General features: G+C 38.9%; 1 protein-coding gene across 2 annotated transcripts in view; it reads right to left on the bottom strand.

The window, feature by feature from the left end:
* Positions 1-25,314, bottom strand: part of vg (transcription factor vestigial) — a 153,014-nt gene that overhangs the window by 15,752 nt on the left and 111,948 nt on the right. For both annotated transcript variants that reach the window (XM_031981868.2, XM_031981869.2), the window contains exons 4-5: positions 10,900-11,023; positions 8,648-8,874 (exon numbers count right to left, since the gene is read on the bottom strand). In XM_031981868.2, coding sequence (XP_031837728.1) covers positions 8,648-8,874; positions 10,900-11,023 — 351 coding nt within the window. The remainder of the gene's footprint in view (positions 1-8,647; positions 8,875-10,899; positions 11,024-25,314) is intronic.

Genomic DNA, 25,314 nt, shown 5'->3' with positions numbered 1-25,314 from the left:
CGTCTCGTATGGAATATATCAGGCAATAATTTTGGTGACGTATATTCTAGTAAATATGTATATCGCTCCTCAAAAAACAATATCGTAGTCAATCGAAACCTTAACGCTTAAACGGCTGGTTGTTCAGTGATAGAATTTTTTTGACAGCCAGTCAAATTCTGTAAATTTGCAGAAAGAGGAGGTGAACTATGAACACCACTAGCATACAATCCATTCCAGAGAAAATATATAAATTTATAAAGAAATTGATAACTCTTGTGATTAGTAACGTAGCAAACGTAGTAACGTTAATAAATGCATTTTCGTAATTTGTACAAGAAAACACGTATTGCACGATTCGAGAGCTCGGTTTTAATGTTAATTTCGGCTGCGCAATACAGCTACCGAGACACCGGATCGTGTCGAATTTGTCGATACCAGCTGGTGACAGGCAATTAAATAAATGATTTCCGAGAAGTGATGGAGACCGTCTAGGTGACAGTAGATGGAAGAGAGGAGGAGCGTATAAAACCGCCGACAGTAGCGTCACACGGTGCGCCATGACCATCTACAGTGTCCAGCGTCATCAGATGTCGCACGGTAATTGCGATTTATTTCTCTTAATCGCGCTTAAACGGCAGCCAATTTATGCCGGTCGAGTTAATTTTACGCAATTATATAATTACCAGCGAGTCTCCGGGCACCGCGGCACGGCCTAATCGGGGTGCCAAGCGGCGTTCTAATGGCGGCACTTCAGATTCGAAGACGCTGCGGGGACGCTTCGCTCCGAAATTACCTTCTCACCCTTCGAAGCGGAGTGAGTCCTTTCGAGGACTCGTTAAAGACTCTTTGCTTCGTTCACGGTGCCGCATTTGCGACGAAGAATGCGATAGATTTAAGCCATTTATTTCCGTAAACATCAGACGTCGATGTTTATTCCGGAATTAATTACAGACCGAGCTATGGATGTTTACGCCAATGTAAAATGTTGAAATGTGCAACACGTGGGAAATAGGGTAGAGCGAGGCGAATCGGATGAGATTTATCAGCGGAAACCTAATAGTTAAAACTTAGAATGAAATTTTTTTTTATAAAATTGTTATTCATACACATTCAGCTTCAATATCAGCAAAAACACGTGTTTCAATGTTAAGAATCTTCGTTTTATTAAGCAAGAAATTGAAAAATGGGAAATATTCGATTCGCCCCCGAATTCCGGGTCAATCGGATATTTCTCACTTCTCAGTTTTTTACTTGTAAAATGAAGATTCTTCAGTTTTTAAAAATATTTTTACTGATTAAAGCTGAACGTGTTGTAATAATAAATTTATAAAAATGTTTTCATTCTAAGTTTTTCGCTGTTACATCGGAACTGATTCGCATCGGTTTACACTATATATGAACTGTTTGTAAAACATGTGGAAATATGTGTATCTTCAAAATATTAATCACTTTATTATTTTATTTATTGTAACCTAAATTATAGTATAGAGCAATAGCTTCATCTGTGTATAGTTCTAAATTAATACCACTTAACAGATACAATTAATTTACACACTATCTTCTCATTCTGTAAGTTTTCCATGCTTGAAAATATTATTAACAATTTTTGGCAATGTAGTACGGAATTTGAACGCGTATGAATGACAGTCACGTTCAGTGAAAAAGAGACCCACAAAAATAATTAAATAAGGAGATCAAATTCTGGATACAGTAGTGAATTTTTAAGAACCATTTGTCAAGCATTCGTTTCTCTTCACCGTTATCCAAAAAAGGAGAATACACGCCGTACGATTCGGCTTCCTGTGGAACACCGAAAACTCCTGTTCCCTCGGAATACAATTTACAAAAATTTGGTAGTCGGACGTCGACAGTGTTGTTTTTATAGAGGGCGAATCCCGGAATCAGGATTCGTTGGAACCAAGAAGGAGAACGCGGAGTCCTTCCTTATTTATTCATTAAACGGGTCTTCTGGTTTAGAGGGACCGAAAAATGGATTCTTTTTATACATTTCTTCAATTTTCATACTGTTCAGAACGAACACTCAAAGAAATTTGTTCGTAATGCAGAAAATTATAAATTTTATATAAGTTTCAAAGTGTTATACCATCTGTAGCGAAAAGTCTGTGACAATAATCAGAACATTTTCATTTGTAATAAAGGCAAAAGTATTTTCATTCTTTATCGTTAATCACTGTAAGATAAACTAAAAATCTTATTTTCTTTTTTATTTCTTTCCAATGTTAAGAAATTCTTTTTTAACCAGAGGGTTTCTAACATTGAAACATTTGATTAACAGAGAAAGACAAACGGAAAAACAAACAAGATGTTGCTCTAAAAATATTCTGCAATATCAGACCAAAATTGGATTTCAGACTACATTTATACCATCACAAATTATATTCCCCATTCTGTTCTTTTTTGTCAAAGAGAGAACGATCCAATTCGACTCGATCTGTCCTATACGAAATCGTATAGTACATTGAATTCTTTAATCCTTTATGGTCGAGGATTGTTAACCCATACGAAACCATTATCGAAGTAAAATACATTACATCTATCTCTTAAATACTAGAGAAAAAGAGAAAATCAACGGTACGTTCTGATCTGTTGTTTGAACTATTCAATTATTTGTTCACTAGTTTATATTCCAAATACGAAAATTCGATGACGTCGGAATGTCGAAAATCATCGTCGAAGGATTGAAACAATAAGATTTCAAATATAACTGTAGAACAGTGCTTTTAGACCAGAAGACCCCCTTAATTTCGAGAATCGATGTTTGACTCGACGAGGTCGCGGCTACTCGGAACCAGCGAGCGTGCACAACGGGCCCTTACGGTAGCACACGCCAGTTAGAATAATGAGCGTTGCCGACATTCCGGCAAGTAAATTCTTGAAAACTCGTTTGGTCGGTCCGATCTGCGAACCAACTCTCAATCCGCGCTATAAGCCGAGGCGAGCGCGCGCGCGCGCGCGCACGCGCGTGTGAACGTAAGCGTTTCCCTAAATTGGCCCTAAATATCTGGCCATTCGTTCGTGAAACGTTTCCTTGCGCCGAATACTGAAACTTCCAGACATTTTTTACGACGAATGCTTTTTTTTACGTTCGCGCCGTTCGGGACACTTTTCTCGCGAAACATTTCAATCATGTTTAACCAATGAACTGCGTTCGACGAGTATACACGTCATTTTAAAGCTTCAAACGATACTAATTCTTTCAACGATGAATCCTTTATTTTTTCAGATAAACGGGTAATTATTTATTTCGCTTTGGATTTTCATTAAAATATATCCTATCCTAAAATTGTCCTGCGTTTGACGAAAAACACACTTCACTTTTTAATTTTACTGCTCGCAAAACGAGAGATTTTTTTAAATTAAATTCCAAGATGTTAAATCGCGTGTAACGATCGAATCGTTGTGCTTCTCTCATTGATCAGTTCGATGTAAATTATTTATATAGAAGAGTCGATGTTCAGATATGTAACAATAAGAATATGTGACATAAGAATCGAGTAACAATTGAAAATTTGCAAGCTGCCATTCGTTAAGAATTTACTTGTAAAAACGTTTATGTATTATGTATTGTTTAATGGTAAAGGAAAGTAAATCAGTAATAATATATTTAGATAAGTAATATCACGTTTAAATAGCAATGAAAACTACACGTTTTTATGTAGATACTTCGTAAATCATGTAAAGTGGTTTAAGGTTACAGTAGTAAGTATTATAAAATAATGCAGGATAGCAAACAGTTGTTAATAAACAAGATTAACAATATACATTCTGGTGTAGGATAATTTTTAAATATAAAACATGTCTTTAAGATCTTTTTAAGAAGTATAAAGATTTTATGTAATCAACCTAACATTTTTACTACATTTAATTATACCGAAATGTAGGTAATAAGTTTTAAAGGAATCTGACTTCGAATTTTTTAATAAAAGATGACATGGGAGTGGCAAAAAGAATGAAATTGTAGAAAAAAAGTGGGAAGAAAAGGATTGGAAGGGAAAGAAATATTTTCTAATAATTGTTACATCGACACAGCCAAAATGGCTACTGGAAGAGGGTCGAAGCCATGGTGTGCGAAATCAATGGTAGTGAAAGCGATGAGAGTGGAGAAGTGAAGCAGTGGTATCGATTTTCGACCCTTAAATTTCGCTATACAGTGGAACTACACTAGCGCATTCCGTTTCCTTCCCTTCTTGAGCTTTCTCTTCAATTTATGCAATTGACGTTTCAGAACACACGTTCAGAACATAAAACTTCTGATTAAGAATATTAAAAAAAAATTATTAATAATATTTGAGGTACTATATAATAAAATAGTAATATTTAATCATTTTTTCTGTGAGCTAAACCTATACATAATTCAATTCAATCTACGATTTATCAATAAGGAAGTGAAACTCTTCGTCACTTCATTCAATTATTTATATAGAAACTATGTAAAATAGTTACGTATTTACTAATAATTTTCAAAAATTGTACTAAAAATTCTACATCAATTACCTACAACAGAAGAATTTTTGTTACTCCAAAAGAATTTCATTTCACACAATTCTGCAAAAGTAATTGGACTAGTCCAATGAACTGTATTATTATCTGCTACCACAAATATTAACTTTGCGAAGATTTAAATATTAAAATTTTACTTCTTCATTTGACGTGAAGAAAGAAAAGATAACTTCAAAAGGAAAATAATTGGAAGCTCGATAATCGTCGAATCTCACGCTTCACAATTAATTCAAATGAATTGCAATGAAATACAATTAAATCACTTAATTTCCATGTTTCAACACGCGAATCAACATTAATTAACTTTTATACTCCGCACGATGTCTCTGTAGCAGAAAGCAGCGAAGCAACGTCGGGCAAGATGAAAAGTCTAAAGGAAATACAGGCAGATACAGATTCCTCGAATTGAATGTTGTGATAAAAATAAAACGGAAGCCAAGACGCGGAAGTTCTCGTACGTGGCGGAACGTTACGTCAAAAGTCACGGATGTGCAGCATGAAATCGCGTGAGAATGCCACGGGGGTAACGTGGAAGGCGTGTTAGCTGCAACGACGTGCAGACAGATGGGAGTGGTCTCCGCAATCACGATGGGCGTGGTATTTTCACGGCGTGCTGCAGCTGCACCCTCCGTTGCAACTCGCGCGCGCTGCATTCGCCTTCGAACGCGAAGGCGAATTGAGCGACGAGAAATGTATATACCCGCCGCGCCGCTTCGCGCACTTTTACGCGATCACTTGATTGGATTGCGAGAATTTTATTATATCAAACTTGCGACGCCGACTCGAAAATTCTTTCGAATCGCTAAACTGAAAGTATCGGTCGGAGTATTTTTATTTTCCCTCCGCTTGCGAGACAGCCGGTATTTCTTTTCGTGGTAATATACATTTAGTATACGGGCATTTTATAACTTGCAAAACTAGAAGTGACATTTAAGAGTATAAAATAAAATCAGAATCTACGGAAGTTATAGATAGGCGAATGAATTTCTGGAATATAAAAGATTTGTTTGAAAGTTTGTTGTAAAATTGGAAAAGGTCCTCAATCTTTATGATCACGGATACGTATATACAACGTTATGTATGGGTATTGGTTACATTTGATTCTTGCTTTCTTATTCATGCTTTCATAGTCGCACATTTTACTATGAAATTTATTACCGCCGACATTTTTTGAATAGTCTGATGTGAGATATCTGTAGAACCAGACGTATGATACATGGTTATAAACTACGAAAATCATCGTTATTTCAACTGCGAAGTGCAATATTTTATTTAGTTTTATTAGCCAGTTAACTGCGTTTGACGAGTATCGCGTCGTCTTAAAACTCGAAGTGATATTAATCTCTTCTACGATGAGTTAGTTATTTTTTCAGATACACATATATTTGTTCTTCGTTTTCTTTAGTTTTTCGTTAGAATATGTTATAGGTACGTTTGTACTGTGTTTGATGAGTATATATTTCATTGATTGACTTTATTCTGTGCACACTGAGAGATTTTGAAACTAAATTCCACAGTTAACTGGTTAATAAGTAGATAATGCTTTTTGATCAGACACAGTGCTATAAATGAATACTCTAACTCCGTATAGCATATAATTGCAAAATCATATCTACATAGCATCGGTTGGTAATTTAATAGTTTCAACTGGCCTGCAATGCATTCTTAAAAATAAAAGCATCAAAATATATTACAAAACTACTCGGAATCATATTCTATCCACTCTCGAAATGGGTGGCTTTTTGGTTATTAGTTGACATTTATATTACCATATAAAATTCGTTTTCTATGTATTCTTATTCTCTTATATTCTCTTATTCTTTAGACTTAGTCTATTCAATACTTCTAACGTAAACATCACTACGATTGTTTAACCTTTGCTAACAGAGCCACGTTCTGTTTTTTTGAAAGACTATTACATTTAGTGAAAGTGTAAAAAATTACTCTGTTGCGTGTTATAAAGATTAAAAAGTACTCGTTTGATATAATCGAAAATAAAAATTTGATGCTAAAGACGTAAAATATTTGTTTTACTCGAAATTTATATAATATCTCTAAAACAACTTAACTTTGAGATGCTTCTCATTCAAAACAAAAGCGTCCTACATTAGAAGCACTTCTTCAAGAATACTAACAATACCATACACTCATTAATATTCTTATTTACAAAGAATATTTCATATAAACATTTAAACATCAAAGCGAATGTTCAGTCTATTACATAATCTCCTCGCAATAATAGTCGATTGAAACTATAATTCCCCAAATTACAGTGTTTATAAAATAAAACACCAAAAATGAGAATTTTAAACGTTACGAAAACATCGAATCTTCTATTTCCAAAATTATTATTTTATTTTCCAGCTAGATACATTCTCCGGTGAATCGTTTAACAAATTTACGGCGCACACCTCCAGGTTTTACAGCGAATCATGCGATCGAGCAGAATCCAGCACGATCCCCTATTCACGGTCCCGGAACCGCAGGAAGAAAAAAAAATGGCGAGGCGCGCGGCAGCGCGGCGAAGCGTCTCGATTGCACGGAGCAGGGTACGCGCGCTTTTTATTCACGATTTACATGATAAATCTCGTCAGGAGGACCGACTCGACATCAAAGTTGAAAGGCCGAGGAGGAGCGTCCGTTTGTATCGGCCCGGCGCGGCAGAGAGCGAGGAGCGGAGGCAGAATGGCGCGCAGGTAGCGCAAGAAAGGTCGGTCGGCCCCTCAGATGCTCGCAATTAATAAGAGCTTAATGGGAGCCGCGGGGCCGATATAGCGCCGCCACGTTCGGGCCCCGTTTCTTCGTTGTTCTCCCACCGAAATCATCGATGCCGACAACAAAAACCGACGGCATGGCCGTAAAACATTTCGCTCCATCTCGACGGAGGTGCTCGGGGACACGTCCTCGCAAAAAGGGCCGCTCTCCTTTTTAACCCCCGCAGCCACCACGGCGAATTATATAAGAGACAGGGAGGGATTGTCTTTTGCCGAGGATTAGAAGTCGGCGGACGCAGAGCAAGAATTCGGCCATGTTGCGGTGATACCTCGCGAACTTCGATTTTTCCATTTTAACCGTTCGAGTGCTGAGGACTTCTTGTGTTGTGACAAAATTGCGGAGAGCGCGGAGGCGCTTCTGTTTATCGGTATCAATTATAATTTTCTTACGATATTCTTCAAAGAAATAAATCAAAGTAAATTTATTTGAATAAATGTTAGTTTTTGATGTTTTTTTGTAATACACAATATTTGCGATCTCATTAGATAATTACTCTTATTAATTTTTTTGCATACACACCCAATCACTTCCGTATTTTTTGTAAATATCTACAAAAGTTATTTAGCATCCGGTTAATGCTTACACTTCTTTCTTCTCATTAAAGGTGTAAATTTTAGGAACGTTGGCTTTCAGACCTAACATCTTTTTGAATGTTTGCGTGGTCAACGCTGGTTTTTCGAACGAGAAATTGTGAAATTTGAAGGAGAATTATATAAACAATTGTTTCGGTTAATCGTAAATATAGAACTACTGATTTGTATTCGTGTATGTGAATAAACATATCTGAATTCATCGATTGTGTCGTAAGCAATGTTCAATTAATTTAATAAAATTAAAACTAATAAAATAGGGTGATAATGAATGATGTAAGATATTTTCAGATAGGAGCTCGCACTGCAGCTGCAAAGATCGCGTAAATTTCACAGCTATTTCGCAACCGTTATCTTTTTATTCTGAAATTCGTCTCTTGTCAAACAATAGAAAAAAAAAATTGAAACTGGTAGTATTCTGATTGCAAGGAATTGTACACTCAGTTCTTTTTCTACACGATAGACAAATTTATGTAAAAAAATACACAGCATCTATAAAAAAGCTGAAATTGGTTCTACACCTAAAAAATCAGCAAAGTGATACTATAAACCACAAGAAAATTCATATTCGAATGTGGGTGATCGCGTTAAGTTGAATCAGATTGTGAAAAATAATTCGTGTTACATCGAAATCGCGTGAAAACAGAATTGGGCGTAGTATTGTTTTAATAAATATGTTCAAGCGAAGCGTCCACACACGAAAGCATAGTTGATGACCAAATAACGCCCCCAATCGATAAGAATCCACGACTCCTGAAATAGACTCCCATTTTACTCACCAGAAAGGGGTGCATACGGGCCGTGGGGGTAAGGGGGTGCGGACGAAGCGTCGACGAGTGACTGCGACGGCGTCGCCGACGTCCAGTCCTTGTAGGAGGCCGCGGCGTGCGCGTGGTGCGCCGCATGGTGGGACGTATGGTGGCCGAGTCCTCTTGCACCACTCAACAACAGGCCACCGTAACCCGTCACGGCCGCCATATTATGGTGGTGATACTCGTGCACAGCCCTAAAATACACCATGATAACCATTCGACTTTTATTTCAATGACTGAGCACTTACTAGTTTCTCTAGTAAGATCATACATGAACAATTTATACTCAAATGTCGCGCTACCGTAAATATTCTGAAAAATTCGGATGACTCGATCGTTCTTGCATGACGCGTCGATAAGAACTGATAAATGTACTGCCACATATTTTCCATTTTTCAACGTCTTCCATTCTTATTTTAAAACTTCCATAACACCTTTTACAGGATCATCGTGTGGTAAAGATATGGGGATTTATTGATTAGCATACAGCTTGCTTTAAAACTCAATCTCCCAATTATTGTATAGTTACCTGCTGTTCCTCGGAAGAATAGCTACGCGATCACAGTACTTACTAGTTTCTACCTTAGTGTGGATAATATTCTAATCTTAACTTGATCACAGTATAATAGCATGTTTAATCTCAATTTAGAAAACACATACGGTATCGATATATAAAAATTGTATTACACAGGCCAAACGCAGATAAAGAAAATAGGAAAGGAAGGAAGACGCCGTGCGAGGAAAAGAAAAGCGACCGAAAATAGTGAAAAAAGAAGGAGCCAAGAAAAGGGGTGAAATGAGAGAAAGAAGGAGGGAAAGAATTCTCGATATCGTGCCTCTTCTCAAGAACGGTGACAGACTGGTAATTTATACGGCGGCCGGCGCAAGATCAGCGCTAAAGATCTCTCGAGCAGTGGTACCTGCTCCCGACGGTTTTCTGTATTTTTCACGTCTCGTTTTCTCTTTGCCTCCGAACACGTTCCCTCTTCTTCGTTTCGCCTTCTCCTCTCCTCGTCGCCCCTTTTGTGCGGTCCTTTAATCGATCCTCTCATTCTAATGCGCGCTCGCGCGTCCACTGTTCCGTCCCTTTCCTCGATTTCTCGTGATTTTTCTCGGATCCTTTTTCTCCCTTTTCTTCTGAACCCCTGCATCCCCCCGTCGCCCTCCTCCCGGCAGGCCCAGCCGGCTCGTTTCCCGTCTCGTGCGCGCCGCGACATTCATTTCTGACGGTTTATCCCGGCAGGCTATCGCGTAATGACCGTGTCGCGCCTGCCGGAGGTGGATTTTTGGAATGCGTGAAACATTGGCCGCATTATCGTCCGTTAATTGAATGGACGACGCTCGCGACGGTTCCGTCGATTTGTCACAGAACGGTTTTGCGCGGAAACACGAGCTTCGGGCGTGAAACCGGTCGATTTTGAAGCACTCTCATTTGTCGGGTTTGAAATGTCGATCTTTGCTTTTAGTTGTTTCTCGTTGTTCCGTGGAAAGTCATATCTCGATGAAATCTTAACGTTGTCAAACACGTTTGACGGTTACTGTGTATCCGGTACTGGAGCGACCGAGTGGGAAGCTGTGTTGCAGGTATATTCTATTATGGAAACTACCGTGGCATCCGGTGTAATGCGGATTATTACTTACGCGTAATGTGATCAAAAGTTGCTGTTATTTTTGTTTAACCCCTTGCCCTGTAATATCGTATCAGATTCATGGCGAAGATTTCAAATAGAGTTTAACGAACCTCAATGTTATTCGATTTTTTTAATGCAAATTATATATTTTTCTATTATCAATGATTGTACCTTAGAACATACGTTGACATAGAATAATAATTATTAATGGCGAAGTGGTTGGATCGATCACAGTTCAGAAAGAAAAAGGGCAAGGGGTTAACGAGATTAGAATATTGCTCGAAAGAAGGTGCGCTTTTATACAACAATAAATGGTGAAGATACAAAAGCATATCGTTATTTTAATGTTTCAATTTATATGTTGAAACTAAAGAAATTTTAACAGACGAAGAAACTATATGCACTAACATTTAAAAAACGATGCTAGTAGAATCTAATTTTAAGCGATTTAAAAAATAGTTAGATTTTAGTTTCGCCTTGGTATTATAAATAGTAAACACTTGGAATAATTAGTTCACACTTGATTGTAGCCAATTTAATAAATATTGACAGCGCAGTAAAATAAAATGAAGTATTAGGCGGACTCACCTATGGTGATATTGCGGGTAATGAGGGTGCCATGGATCCGTTGGATACTCATAGCCTTGGCCAGGGTGTTGACTGTCCCAGAAGGAAGCCGGGAAATTCCTCATAGACATGGGAGAGATGTTTTCTATAAAAGAAAAATCGCAGAAACCGTGCCCTTAATATTCTATACGTAATAAGTAGAAAGAGAATCATTTCAAGTGTAACAAAAGTATAACTTCTCACGATCATCGAAGAATAATTCGAAATAAAAGGACACATTAAATTGTATTTTTCTTTCAAGTCAAATTTGCGATTAAATCTCGAGAATGACGGTGCAATTTTTTTATTCCTACGATACACTTATGGACGTGAATGATTGAAAAGTCACGGATCGTACTTCCATGCCGGAATTAATGCTTGATGGTCGCGCGGTGGCGTGACGTACTTCAATTAGAGGCTTCAATCTACTTTTCCATGGTTTGAACACGAAACAACATCATCTCCTAACGAGCCGGCAGTGCAATTTCACGATTCAGGAACATACTTAGAATTCCGATATACTCTGCGTAAACGTTAATCAATTAGAGGCTACTGCGAAATCAAAGAGCAGCAAATGAAGTGCGCATACATGATAGTTGAATAGAAGATTCAACCAATTGAGAACTCACGTTTTAACGCTTAATATCGCAGAGGTAATTTATAAAAACACTTTCATTAAAACGCTACTTCCGCTATTTCCTTCGAGTTTAATTTATGTTCATGTATCTTTCTACTTATTGTAAGAAAATTTTACACTTCGCTTATGAAGCGTCTCGAATGCAGATTTTAAATTACATTATCCAGGACGTACCAACTGAAACAGAGAAACTTTTATTCTGTCGTGTTTTTTCATAAGAGGAAATATCAATCTTCATAATTAAGCGGTTTATTAATTAATATTCAATTTAATGTTCATTCTCACGGTAAACGTTGTTAAGTACGGATTCACTTTCAATTAAACCATCAATTACCCTGTTAGTCTGCCACTATGTGGTTATATAATCATCAAGATTAGTAGATACATTGTTTCACTCAACTTGACACCAATGTTATTCCATATGATATCTACAATTATTATAAAGTGTAAAAATAAAATGCTCCTTATTCCAATTGCATGACTAATTACAGGACACCGCTAATTTACTTTTAAAACATACAGGTGCGTACATATTAACACATTACGTACTGGCTAATTTTCAGAACACTGAATTCTGCCGATTTTCAGCGAGATCAACTTATATCGCTATATATAGAACAACTGAAATATGATATTGCTATATAATATATTGTAAATAGATAATCTGCTCGAACCAAATTAAATATTTTCTCAAATGCTGCGGTAATTAGAGAAGTTGCAGTGTCTTCATACAAAAACGAGATTTCTCGTTGCCAGTACGCAATGGTTTAACAGATTGCTGACCTGTCACGAGTCAACTCGTGTTTGCACTTGCATTAGCCATTTTAATTTTTGAATCAGAGACAATACAGAATATTCAAAGTTATATAAAAGACACGTCAAAAGTTTCATTTCAGTTCATTATATACACAAAGTACCTACATTGAAGTTTATCTAGATTCTCTCACTTTCATATTTAGTTACGAAATAATAACCGGTGACTTGGGATAGCTACCGCATAAAATTTCCGATCAACAATGTGTCAATGCCTGAAGTAAGAATTCTATAAACTATCACTCCATCTTCACTCAAACTAACACATTGCGTACTGGCAACGAGAAATCTCGTTTTTCTGTAAAGACACTTAGCTATGCAACTTCGCTAATTAGCACAGCATTGAAAAAAATATAAAATTTGATTCGAATTGATTATCTATTTAAAATACATTACACAACAATATGATATCTGAGTTTTTCCATACAATTCAGTTTTCTGAAAATTAGCCGGTACGCAGTGTGCCAAAAGATCCATCACTTTTCATTGAAACACCCTATACATTCGAAAGTCTAGTCGATTGTACGTAAACTACGCGTAGCCGTGAATGCGTTGATATCCTTATGCAATGAATCACGTAGCGCCCGCCATCGATCTACGATCGATTGACCCGGATCTCCTGCGGATCAAGAGAGGCCAATCGACGCGACGATTTCTATCGAATGGGCGAACCCGGGCCCGGGCCCAGGAACCAGGAATGTTTATTAAAATATTTGTATCGTTTCCCACGGGCCAGCACGCGATTCTTTCGTGGGCTCACGATAAACGGGTAGCCGGATCCCACGGGATCGAACCGCACGACAGAAAGGTACCGCTCGGTTGTTTTACAAGCGACCACTCGACTCCAAAGCCAGAAGCTTGTCGTGTATCCTCCCGTGGAGTCCCCGGGTCCTTGGTCCCAGGATTCCTTTTTCCCTCTCGGATCTCTCTCCTTCGGCCGATCCAAACATATATTCGAAGGTTGAACCAACGAGGTCGGAACCAGCCGACGATTTATACTTCTAATTCCTCCTCTCGCTCTCTTCCTCGATTTCATCTGCGACTGATACAGCTGCTCCTAACTACACCGAAGGAGACGACTAATTTATCCCGGCTCGTGGACAATCCTATTATTTAACGTTGCCACCGTCGAGATATTGTTTCAATACGCCAACCTTTGCACCTTTTCGGCCGCGGGTCCAACGGCTTCGCTGATCCTTTCGCCGATTACGGAACACGAATAACTTCATTTGAACCCTTAACGCTGGAACTATCGCGCGGTTAACACTAAACGTACCGCGACCGGTCAAACGATCGGTAAATTTGATTGAAAATTTTGTATTTTCGTTCGTTCGTTTAACTTCCTGTCGATTCTTATATTGTTCGATTAATTAGTTTGCCAGTTTTTGACTTTCCTTTTCTTTAAGTCTATACTAAAAAGAATTCTCGTCAAATTTGTTTACTTTTATTTTATAGTTAATTATTTATCTGGTTGGAGTGGAAATGGTTATGTATACAGTGCTGGTACGTTTAGTGTTAAAGTGACTCATTTTTTATTTCTCATTTACTGAATTGTGGGTGTATATTCTTTGAAATCGAATATGATTTTTGTTATTACGTTCGTTAATGTGGCAATTATTCGTAAAGGTGTATTTGTGATCAGAAACTGTAGATTAACACTGAAATTACCGAGTAATTAAATTGACTTCCTGAAATTCCTCTATGGGAACTCGAAGGACGCATTTGATGAGACTTTAATTGATTTACAATTCAGTTTGCGCATTCCTAAATCAAAGTTTGTAATGATTTCTCATTCTGTATGTATGTACATAGATCTCGAGATGTGATTTAAGAGAATTGAAGAATTGAAATGCTCGAATGTTTGTCACAAAGTCATCAGTATTCACGTAGGCTTAATTTGTCAATGAATAAAGCTTACCTACTGACGTCCAAAAAATTGGATTTTCAATGTCAACACGTATCGACTGGGATTTTTCGAAGCTAATGCTCATCGATTGAAGTGACATTATATCAATTATATTTGCATGTTGGTGACCGTATTAGAAGCCCTGCATACGCGTCAGCTTGAAATAGTCACAACGAAGCAAAGTAATAATTAACCAGTTAATTGTGGAATTTAGTTTGAAAAATCTCCCATTGCGCGCACAATAAAATCAAACAATAAAGCGTATATCCATCAAACCCAGAACAAATTCATCTATAACATATTCCAACGAAAAACTACAGTGAAACGAAGGATTACAAATTTATCCGAAACAATTCGTACCATTTTGCGTTTTAACCCATTGCACTCGATTTATTTTCAGGGTTAATGGGTGCAAACTTGTATTTATTTTCAGGGACGCGAATTAAAGTAATTCACAGCGGTAGAATTCAACATTTTCTATTTATTTCACTTATTATTCTTATAATAAGATTTAACGTTTGTAATCTTCTAAACTATGGTACTTTCTAAATCAGTTTCCAACGTTTCACAAGAAATTTGTATTGCCATATCCAACATGGCATACGAACGCATAAGATGACGCGTATACTGGTCGAACGCAGTTAACACGTCGAATACCATGGGGTCACCGATGACTCCCAACTAAACCGAATTACTATAGTTCACTCAATTAACCGCTGATTATTTGAAACTATTTCTATATTATAAATAATACTACCTAATGTGGCGACATTCAGCTAGACGAACACGCAGTAATAATAATTCAATTCAATCAAATGATTTGATATTATATCCTCGCCATTCTGTGTATTCCGTTCTATGAAATCGTGCGGCGTGTTAACTGGTTAAGGGTTAAATGAAATCCAGAAAATCGTTCCCGCGGACTCGCCCCTCCCCCGCACAAGGGGTTAACACCGATTCCGACAAGGGGCGAGAGAGATCGAGAAATTTCGAGAGTGGGATCCGCAATCCGGCAGGGTCCGGCGGACCGGCGACGATACTTTTAATCCGATTGGGTATCGGGTCGTCCCGGTAACAACTGACCCGCGACACTTTAAGCATAAAGAAGCCATGGGGCCGCATTGTTTCCCACGCGTGGAATGCCGAATGAAAGGACGAGCTAGCGGCGAGGGGGGCGGGGGTGCATGGGGGCGGAAAGGGGGGCCCCGTTCCCGACGAACGTGTAAAATATACTTTCCCGTTGATGCCGGGCCGGCTGCGGCGCGGATTGGCCGAGGCGGCGCGGCATCATCCTCCTACACACGTATCAAGAAAGATTGACTAACTATCGCGTTAAATATTGCGATTTGCTTACTCGGGGGAGAAGATGCGAGATAGCGGCCGGAACCGGCCTTCCACACACTTTCGTCCTTCGTTTCCACGTCCTTCGCCCTTCCTCCGCAACCCCCTTTATATCCCTCTTCCAGCTTTCTTGGCCGCAGCCGCCGCCGCAGCCGCCTCCCTTCGCCTCCTCCTTCTTCTTCTTCTTCTTCTTCTTCTTCTTCTTCTTCCCCTGTATCCTCCCCCCTTTCTGTCTCTCCGGCCTCGGCTCACCGGCCTCGGCCGACTGTCCTTTATTTATTAACGCAATTAAAGAAACAGAGTGTCGAGCGTCCACGGCCGGCTTTCTACTGTGCCGATGCCGCGGAGCCGGCCGACGGGAACGCTGCACCACGGGAAGGGGGAGGCTCCGGGAGGCTGGAGAAGGTAGGATTCAATTCTATGCGAACGCCAGAGTAGAGGCTCTGATGGAACTCCAAAGGGTTGTCGATGCCAAATTCACGGACGATTCGGGTGATTCGGGCTGTAATTGGGGGAAGAGGTCTCGGAAGGTTTCGGGCAATAATAAATGGTTGGTGTATTGATGTTCCAACACTTCGGATTTAAAGCTGATTTAATGAGATTGAATATATTGTAGTGTTGTATTTGTTGTTTTATGGTTGGTATTTAGGAGTCCTATCGATACTAATACCAATTCCAGACATCGGAATAAACGTCGGTGGACAATCCTCGGTTCTATTCGCGAAATTAGTTTACTAGAAACAGTATTTACTGAAATTTTAAGTACTTAAAATTGCACATTTTGTAATTATTAAAAACATCAAGTGAATGGGTATCGTAGTTTTAAGAGCCATTCGTTTGTCTTAAGGTTTCTCCGCATTTACTGACTCTACAAAGTAATGGTTATACTAAGTCATCTGTAGATAGTACTTACGAAATCCCTAGTAAAAAGTAATACTCCACGCGTAGGACCCAATTTCTCAATCTAATAATCTGCAAAGTTAACCCTTTGCACTGGGTCTCAGTCACCACTCGATCGGTGAAAATTGTAAAATTTCGTATTTAACATTAAGTCTTGAGTAATCTATCGATGCGTGAAACGTGGAAATAAAATACCATTGTTCCCCTTATTCTGCGAATAGATCCCTCGTTAAGTTAGTTTAAAGAAATGCCATCTGTATCTCACAAAAATAAATTGAATATTTCTAGTGACAAACTCTTTGAGTTGCAAAGAGTTAACCAAAACAATACATGTTATAGCGTGGCGAATGAACAAATTGTAAACTATTCCCAAGCTTCACGTATCGAAAATAGACAGAGACGGGTCATTAGTGCTCGGCGGTGTCTCGATGCCTGTTCAGGGCGTCGTTTCTTTAGCAACGGCTGGCAGTGTACGGCTCGCAATCAGAATAACGAGCCATCCGGTCGCACCGCCACATCAATCTGCTCTGGGTTACGTTTTGACGAATCGCGGCACCGGGACGCGCGACGTCTTTATAGAGCCACCTTCTGGCAGCCGTCCAACGCCACGCGTCGACGCTGTGCGGCACGACGCGGCTCGCCTCGCGAGAAACTTATCCGGCCCCGTGTCAGCCGATTATTTTCCGCGGGGACTTTAGAAATGAAACACTGCGACCGCGTCGCCACGGAAGATTTACCGACCGCATTTGTATCAGGCTATCGCGCGCGAGGTCGACCGATCGATGTCGCTGGATCGGAGCGGACGAGGATAAATCATTCCAGGGTGAATCGGAGGAACGAACGAACGAACGAACGGACCGGCATGAAAAAATTAATGATCTCGCGTCGCTCGAGCTACCGGCGAGCCGTGTTAAGCGTGCTTACTTCTGTTCACCTTGCGCTGCGAATCGGATCGCGATCTTTAGATAATTCCTCTGGAACGGTAATTTCTTCGTTCCCCCGGCTTTCTGGATTTTTCTGGGTGAATGCTCGTTCGCCGAGTTTTACGTTTTGCATATTATTTATGTACTCTCGTGGTCACCTTTAAATTATTAACCTTCGCGCTGACAATTCGGTGTTTTCGTTTATTTATATGCTTTCTCTTACACTATCTGTATTCGTCGATGTTAAGATCTCCTTCAATATATTTGCGTCAATTTGTACTTTATAAATCAAAGTTTTTGTACAAAGTACTGTAGTACTGGAGATAGGAAAAATTCGAAGATTTTGGTTATTAACCCTTTGCACTCGAAAGTTTTTCACTAGAAATATTCAGTATTCTCCGATGAGATACGGACGATATCCTTTGAAATTAATTAATGAGAAAACGTATATAAATTAAGAAGGAAAGTTATTTTATTTCAATATTCCATATATCGATGCATCATACAAAGCTTAATATTATATATAAGACTTTATAATTTTGCAAATCAAATCAAGTGGTGATTGAGAGTCACCTCCCGAGTGCAAAGGGTTAAGACATTGTTGAGCGGTCACGAGTTAACTCGTGTTTGCTTGCATTAGCCATTTCAATTTTTGAATCACAGACAATACAGAATATTGCAAAAGCAAAATATTCAAAGTTATATAAAAGACACGTCAAAAGTTTCATTTCAGTTCATTATATACACAAAATACCTACATTGAAGCTTATTTAGATTATCTCACGTTCATACTTAATTGCGGAATAATAACCGATGACATAGGATAGCTTCTGCGTAGAACTGCCAGTCAACAATGTGTTAACATATATGAGTGAAATTGGCTCCACTTATTGTTCGTTTCAACAGTAAAGCACGAGGAAATAACAAAGGTTTCGAATAATGCGGTTGACATGTAGATTCAGTGTTATTTATAACCGTGTAAAAAATATAATAATTTCATTCTGTCATTGGAACTCGTGTTCCACATACTGGTGCTCCTACATACTACAGATCCATAAATAAAAACTCACGCAGTTGAAGTACCGTATTTTGCAATTAGTAGTCTGGTTGTTGCAATTTTTGAGCAAATATTCGCAACTCTGTATAACTGAAAAATCGTGTTATTCGAGTGTTGTGTGTATATCAGTTATTTCCGAAATATTTTAACGTGCTACAGCTTGGTAATATAAATATTTGGCAATTGGTCCTGTTCTGATTTAATTAGAAGGCAGATTCATTATTTGCCTTTATTTTATTTCTAGTTGTATTTTTTGAAGTTTTCGCATAGTGTTTATTCGGAATATTGTAACTATATAATGTAGAAGTGTCTATAGTACTGTAGTACTCGTTATGTACCTTTAAATATACTCGAAAAAGCGTTATATTAAAATTCAGTTGAATTTAGGGAACATTGGTTCAAGCTTTTGCTCGAGAAAGGTTAAAACGTTGACTTCTACAAGAAATTTTGAAAAAACTCCCATCAAACCATCATTTACACGTCATAAACTCACGTTCCAAGCAGTTAACGGTTCCATTTACGCAGTCGTAAAGCGTGTATACGAAAATGTACAGCCGGACATAAGTCTAGGATCACATGTTTGATTTTCATTTTCTTTCGCCTGCCAAGATTTATGACTGCAAATATTTCTCAAGTGCGCGTTATGTTCTTATTCTGTAAAATTTCTGCAATTTTCACGGAACATTCTAATTTTGACCGTTTCTCCTGCAAAGTATTCTTATTACAAAATCCAAATAATATCAAAAAGTGAAGGAAGTTCGAAACTTCGAAATTGAAGCTTTCCAGTGCGCAAGATATCATTGAAAATTTTCCATTCGAACGTGTACATCGTATCAGATTTGCCTGCAGTTTCCAAATTTCTTAGAATTTGAAATCCCATTTTGTTCGTGGAGTATTAAGTACGTTTTAAAACGTTGTCTTTTCTTTTTACAAAAATTATACATAGATTAACTTTTTTTTGGAACCTAACTCCCTTTTGCATTAGTTCTTTGTTTCGTATGACACGGATTCGCATAACAGGAAATTTTTTAAGAACGTAACAACCGTGTGATACGATGGTTCCTGTATTCACAGAATATATCTTACTTTCACCAGAAACACACGAGTCTTCTTCATATCTGACAGTTCCCATCAATAAATCTACCTTCGATAGAAAAAGAACTATCCAAAGGCGAGCCGATGTAACGACTCTCGCGACATTTTTCATCGCGGCGCGTTAAATCACCGCGCGTCATGGATTACACGGCAATTTTCATCCGTCAAGATCCGCGGCTGAATCCCGGCAAAGTGAAAAAGTGCGATCGTGAACGGTATCGCGGCTAATCTCGCGGCAGCGGCTTTGAAGACGCGAGGACGCGTCGTGTAAGGGCCGTGTTAAGTAATTGCGTCCGTGTCGCGGCCGGTCGGCTGAACGGGGCGTTAATTTGACGCCACCGGCTGGAACGATGCGCTCAATTTCCCGAACTCAACGTTACCGCCGTTTTTGAGCGCGCCGTATTCCCGCCAGATAACGCTTCCTCCTCTCCGCGCGAGGCGTTCCGAATTAACCCCTCGTCCGGCAGCGCGCGCTGATAAACGCCCGCGATTTTTCAGGTCGCGACGCCGCCGGCAACGGTGACTGATCGCGAGCGCTGTTCTCGTCTCGCGGAGCTGTCTGCCATTCTCTTTTTTCGCCGTAAAAATGACGGCGGGACCCGAGGACGTCGAGGGGCGTTGCTTTGGCGCGGATTTTCGTTCATTTGACATTTGCTTCTGGGAAAGCGAGTGGATAGAAATTGCGCGCTGCGCGGAAGAGTTTGAAGAGGACGATGTTTTGGGAGTGGAAGTAGGGAGTGGAACTTTTTTAGGAAGTGTATAAGGTGAATTTTTAAAATTTTATATAACTTCTATTTTGGTACGCATCTTATTATATATAAATGTATTTAAGTATTCTTCAGGATATTTCTGGTTTCAGCGAAGAAATTTCAATTGCGACAGCCTTTGAGGTTTAGTAAACGATATTCTCATCTAAGTTTTGTTATTCTAGTAGCTACGATATGTTATAATGTAACATATAATGAAATATCTATTCTAGTTTCATAATATTTACGTGTTACATTATGTATATAGACTCTTGTGAGCTGATTGCATTTATGTAGTAGATATATCGCTAAAGTTTCACTAAAATTCAAGTGAATGTTGTCTTTTGTGAGGTGCAGAAAGCAAATATCGGTTCTCGATACGTATTATTCAGTGTTGCAATTGTCTACGAAACGTTAGAAAGCGCACATTCATCTCGACCAGTTTCCAACACACGTACGAACGGAACGCGGGGAGCGTTTTACTCGGATGCTTCAGGTGTCGATTGCAAGAAAGCACGTTGATCGTTCGTGTTACGCCGTTGATGCATTCTTATCGAAAGCAAAACTCGAACGTTTATCGTTCACTTCTATCGTACACTCTCGGTCTATCATTTTAGAGTAGTCTATTTTTGAAGTCTAAGAAGCAGATCTAGAAACTTAATGACATTAACGTTTACAAACGTATTTGATACTATTTTCCCTTAATGACTTTGATTACAACTGACTATTACTGTGGATTAATATCTTTTTACGATTAATTTTAATGACTCTCAGGTGACAAAAAAACCAACATGTAAATATTCAATTTCACTATAATTTTAGGTACTTTCTGTTAAATGAAAAGAAACAGTAATCACGTCTTGTCCATTACTTTAAGAAATGCAATTTCAAAAGAAGCAACTTCAAATACTCTAAATCAACTTACCGGAGTATCAATAATATTTTTAATATCAACGAAATTTTCAAGAGTTCTAATTTCAGGAAAATGTAAGGAAAATGAATGATTTGAATTCGATTAAGCACTAATTCTTCCACCATGAAAATTCAAAGTATACTAATGCTGAAAATGGATTACACTGTAATAATGTATGTTTAACAGTCTATCGACAAATAACTACAAAAACTGAATCATGAGCAAGTACAATATAGCGAATAGAATGGACAAGCTAATAAAACTATGAAAAAACACGAGGAAGAATGACACGGTGCAAAAGGTTGATGACGTGTCAGATGAAAATAAACCTTCACCTGTTAACAGGTAATTCGCGGTCGTTCTTTTCGCTTTTGGACGGACACTTTGTCCTATGTCGCGGAATCCACCAGCGACTTCTTTTGACTCATTAGCCGGTGAAATATGTTATCTGCGGGGAGCGGAGAAGACTAATAACGTCTTTAGCTTTACTACACCGTGCTCAGATAATTGATAACTCGAAGGAGAGTAACTGTGATTAAGGGGTACACGTATCGTCGATCTAGGTGCTCGGTGCTTCTTTGATCTACCGTGGAAATTGCATTTAGCGTCCAGTTACTGTTCGATAAGCACTCTACGGTCACATCGACGTGGTTCTCTTCATTGTTGTTTTGCTCGCATCGGATTCTCATTTTGTGCCCGGTGTCTTAATGCGCTGACTTTATCGATGAAATAGAGTACCTGATTCGTTCCGCGCATTTCGCGACTCAATTACCATTGGGTACTGTCTTTTTTAAGGCGCCACGTATCCTTCGTACCATTCATTTTTATTCGATACGTCATCAACTCCCCGACATATGCCATTTTTTGTGCTTCCGGAGCTTTGTTGTCTAATTATCCTGTTTCATTCAGTTAATCTTCTTTTCTGTTTATTTTATTAAATGGATATATTAAATATATAATTTAATTGACGCATTGAATAGTTTCAATAGAGATCATTTTACTTCGATACGCGATTAACACTGAACTAAATTATTCTTCTGTATCGTTCTTTTTTAAAAATATGCTTCACTTAGTTATCATTACGAAACGGAACTTTCAAATGCACGATTTTAATTTTATAATTAATTTTATATTTATTCTTTAATATCGAGTGCACAGTTATGTAAGTAACGAGTAAAGGTACGTACGAGTATAATAAATTAAATTTCAATCGGTCGGAATTCTCTGGTTCTTCCACTTTACCACTCGCATAAGCGTCTAAGCAACCTTACTAATTTAATAATTAACTTAAAAAATTCTAATTTACATTCACACGATTAATATCAATTACCTAAGCATTAGTATTAATTATAAAGAATTACTAATTTACATTTACGAATAATGTAACCGCGATATTAAGTATAAGCATAGCTATAATATCAATAAATGTCACCTCTACTTCCAAAGGGATAAATAATTCAAAATACACTTACGTAAGTTACTTTCTAAATTTTCTTCGAAAAGAATTCCATCCTTCGACACGTTAAGAAACTACAGTAACAATAGTAACGACTCTCATATACCCACCCATCAAGTCTAACATGTTCCATCTGAATTCCCACTAAACCTCGCACACCGATCACGACAGCGACAAAATAAAAGAAAACCACCCACAGAAACCTCCCCTAAAATACTTGCCAACGCAAAAACCCAGTCTAATAAGATGTCATCTCGCAGCAGCAGCATCCCCGATGCGGAACCGTTGCCCGTAGCCGCAAACACGTGCCGCGAGCGCCGTCCGAAACAGTTCCCAACCCTTCGGATCCGTTCCACCTTGATCCTCCCGGAGAAGGGTGTCTTTGTTCCAGGCGGTGAACACGTTCACCCACAGAGCCGTTCACTCCTTGTACGTATGTAGCCCAGCATACCGCGGCTAAAACTGTCTCCGGCGGTGTCTCTTCTCTTCCCCGCCCTTTCCCGCCCCTGGTCCTCTTGATCGTTCTCTTCGTTTCCTTCTGCCCTTCCCTGAGTCAGCTCGTAACCCGCTCGAGAGAAAGAGAAAGAGAAGGAGAGAGAGAGAGAGAGAGAGAGAGAGAGAGAGAGAGAAGGAGAGCGCGAAGAAGCTCTTAATTTACCTTTCCTACGCCGAGAAACCGTGGCCGCGATGAAACTGTCGGCGGGGGGATGAAGAGGACTCAACGAGAGGCCGAGGGGGGAGAGGGGGAGGGCACGGCGGGGAACGCGCACAGGCACATAACAATTAGGTCGTGTTGTCTTGAATTCTAAGCAGGCTAGTGAACTGATCCTGAGCACCGCCGCGAGATAAATGCGGCCTTAAACGATACCGATATAGACGGGCTGCTACGCCGATCGCTTGCCAAACTCGCCCGTGCCTTGACAACCCCCGATCCCCCACACCAACGGTTCCCTTGGCCATTCTTGTTAGCGGGCTCTTTCTTTCGGGAACGAGCGACGGACAGCCGCCCCGGAGCCGGCTGACTGCTGATGATATTCGCTCCATCGACGGCTATCGCCTCCGTTCGATTCCTTTTCTGGCGGTTATGAATGTTTGTTCTTGCACCGTTTGCTGCGTCCGTTGATCATCCTCTCTTTTCCCTTCGTTTTTTACTCCTCTTCTTTCGTCGGTTTGGCTGTATGATTTTAATATGCGGTCCTTATTCGAACGCTTTTTTTCGTCGAGTTAGCTTATGCCACTTGGAGCATTTCTTCGGGCGATGGAAGTCTGTTCTAGTTTGCTTTTGGTTTTTTCCTTTGTTTCTTGCTCGGGCTGTATGATTTTAATATGTAGATTTTATTTGAGCAATTCTTTCGGTGAACGCTATTTGTTAGGAACATTTTGTAGATTCGTAGGGTTCGAGTATGATCTTTCTGTTTCGGCGTGTAACGGCGGTAATTAAATGAACTAGTGTCTCTACCGTAATGAACATTATTTAAGTCGACATGTTGTCTCTATGGAGGTTACAAGAAATGAGTGTAGCAAGTGAATTAATTAGTTTTTGCTGTTTCTTTGTTATAATAATCACAGCAATGCAACTTAATAAATTCTATAATTATTTAAGTATATTTCTTATAGATTATTTTTATTTCATTTGCATCAATAACTATTCCAATGAACAATACAAATAATTCCGAGGTTCCACTGTACTATATAATTTCAATCTCAAGTTTTTAATTTGAAAAATGTTACTGTTTTAATATTTGAATTTGAGTAATCTGCTTCATTAGTTTTCATTAGTGCCTGAGTAATTATCTTCTTTTTGGCTCCACGTTTCCTTTTCGTTTCTAAACGCTTTCCCAATGGCGCCCTTCCTTTTCATCTCTTTTTCAGCCATTTCTTCTTCGCCTTCTTGTATTCTCAGGCTCGCGCGCTTCGTCTCCCGCGTGACTTCCACTTCTTCTTCTTCTCCGTCTCCTTCCTCGGCCCGACAGCGAGGGTTTTAGGTCTCCAAGTACGACGACGGTACAATTGTTACGTGGCTTGTTAGCGTTGTCGCGGGCTAATGGTGCACTTTATTATCGGTCGTCCGCTGGCTTCGCGTTGCATCTCTGTTGGATGCGTTAAATCACCGTCCTTTGATGCATTAGTCCCGGTACCAGCTCGTGCTGTCCAATCTTCGGCGCGTGTGCTTCGATGACGCTTGAAGCATCGAGATCGTAATTGGATCGAACCGAGCCCAATTATATATTCGTTTGTGAATTAAATATTTAACGTTTCGGTAAAATAGCTGCGAAATCGTCGATTCAAGTGTGTAGTATTATTTTGATTCTTTGTAATCCGACGGTTTTTAAGTAGCATTTATATTCAAATGTTTTTATTTGAATAAGATTGTTATTTTTCATTTATTAATTGAATCTGATTCGATTTAAGGTTTAAGATATGTTGAATGAGAACGTAAGGAATTAAATCATTAATATTATCATTGATATTGTCTTTGAAATAGACATAAATAAAGATTGTTCTCCGAATAAACTATTAATATTTCTCGAATTAGAACTATTTATTTTTATCGTGTTCGTTTATACATATGGAAGTTTATAGTTTGTTAACCAATATTTTACGGTAGTG

Source organism: Nomia melanderi, chromosome 3 (genome assembly GCF_051020985.1).
Source record: "Nomia melanderi isolate GNS246 chromosome 3, iyNomMela1, whole genome shotgun sequence".
NCBI lineage: Eukaryota > Metazoa > Arthropoda > Insecta > Hymenoptera > Halictidae > Nomia > Nomia melanderi.
This window is presented reverse-complemented; position numbering and strand designations above follow the sequence as displayed.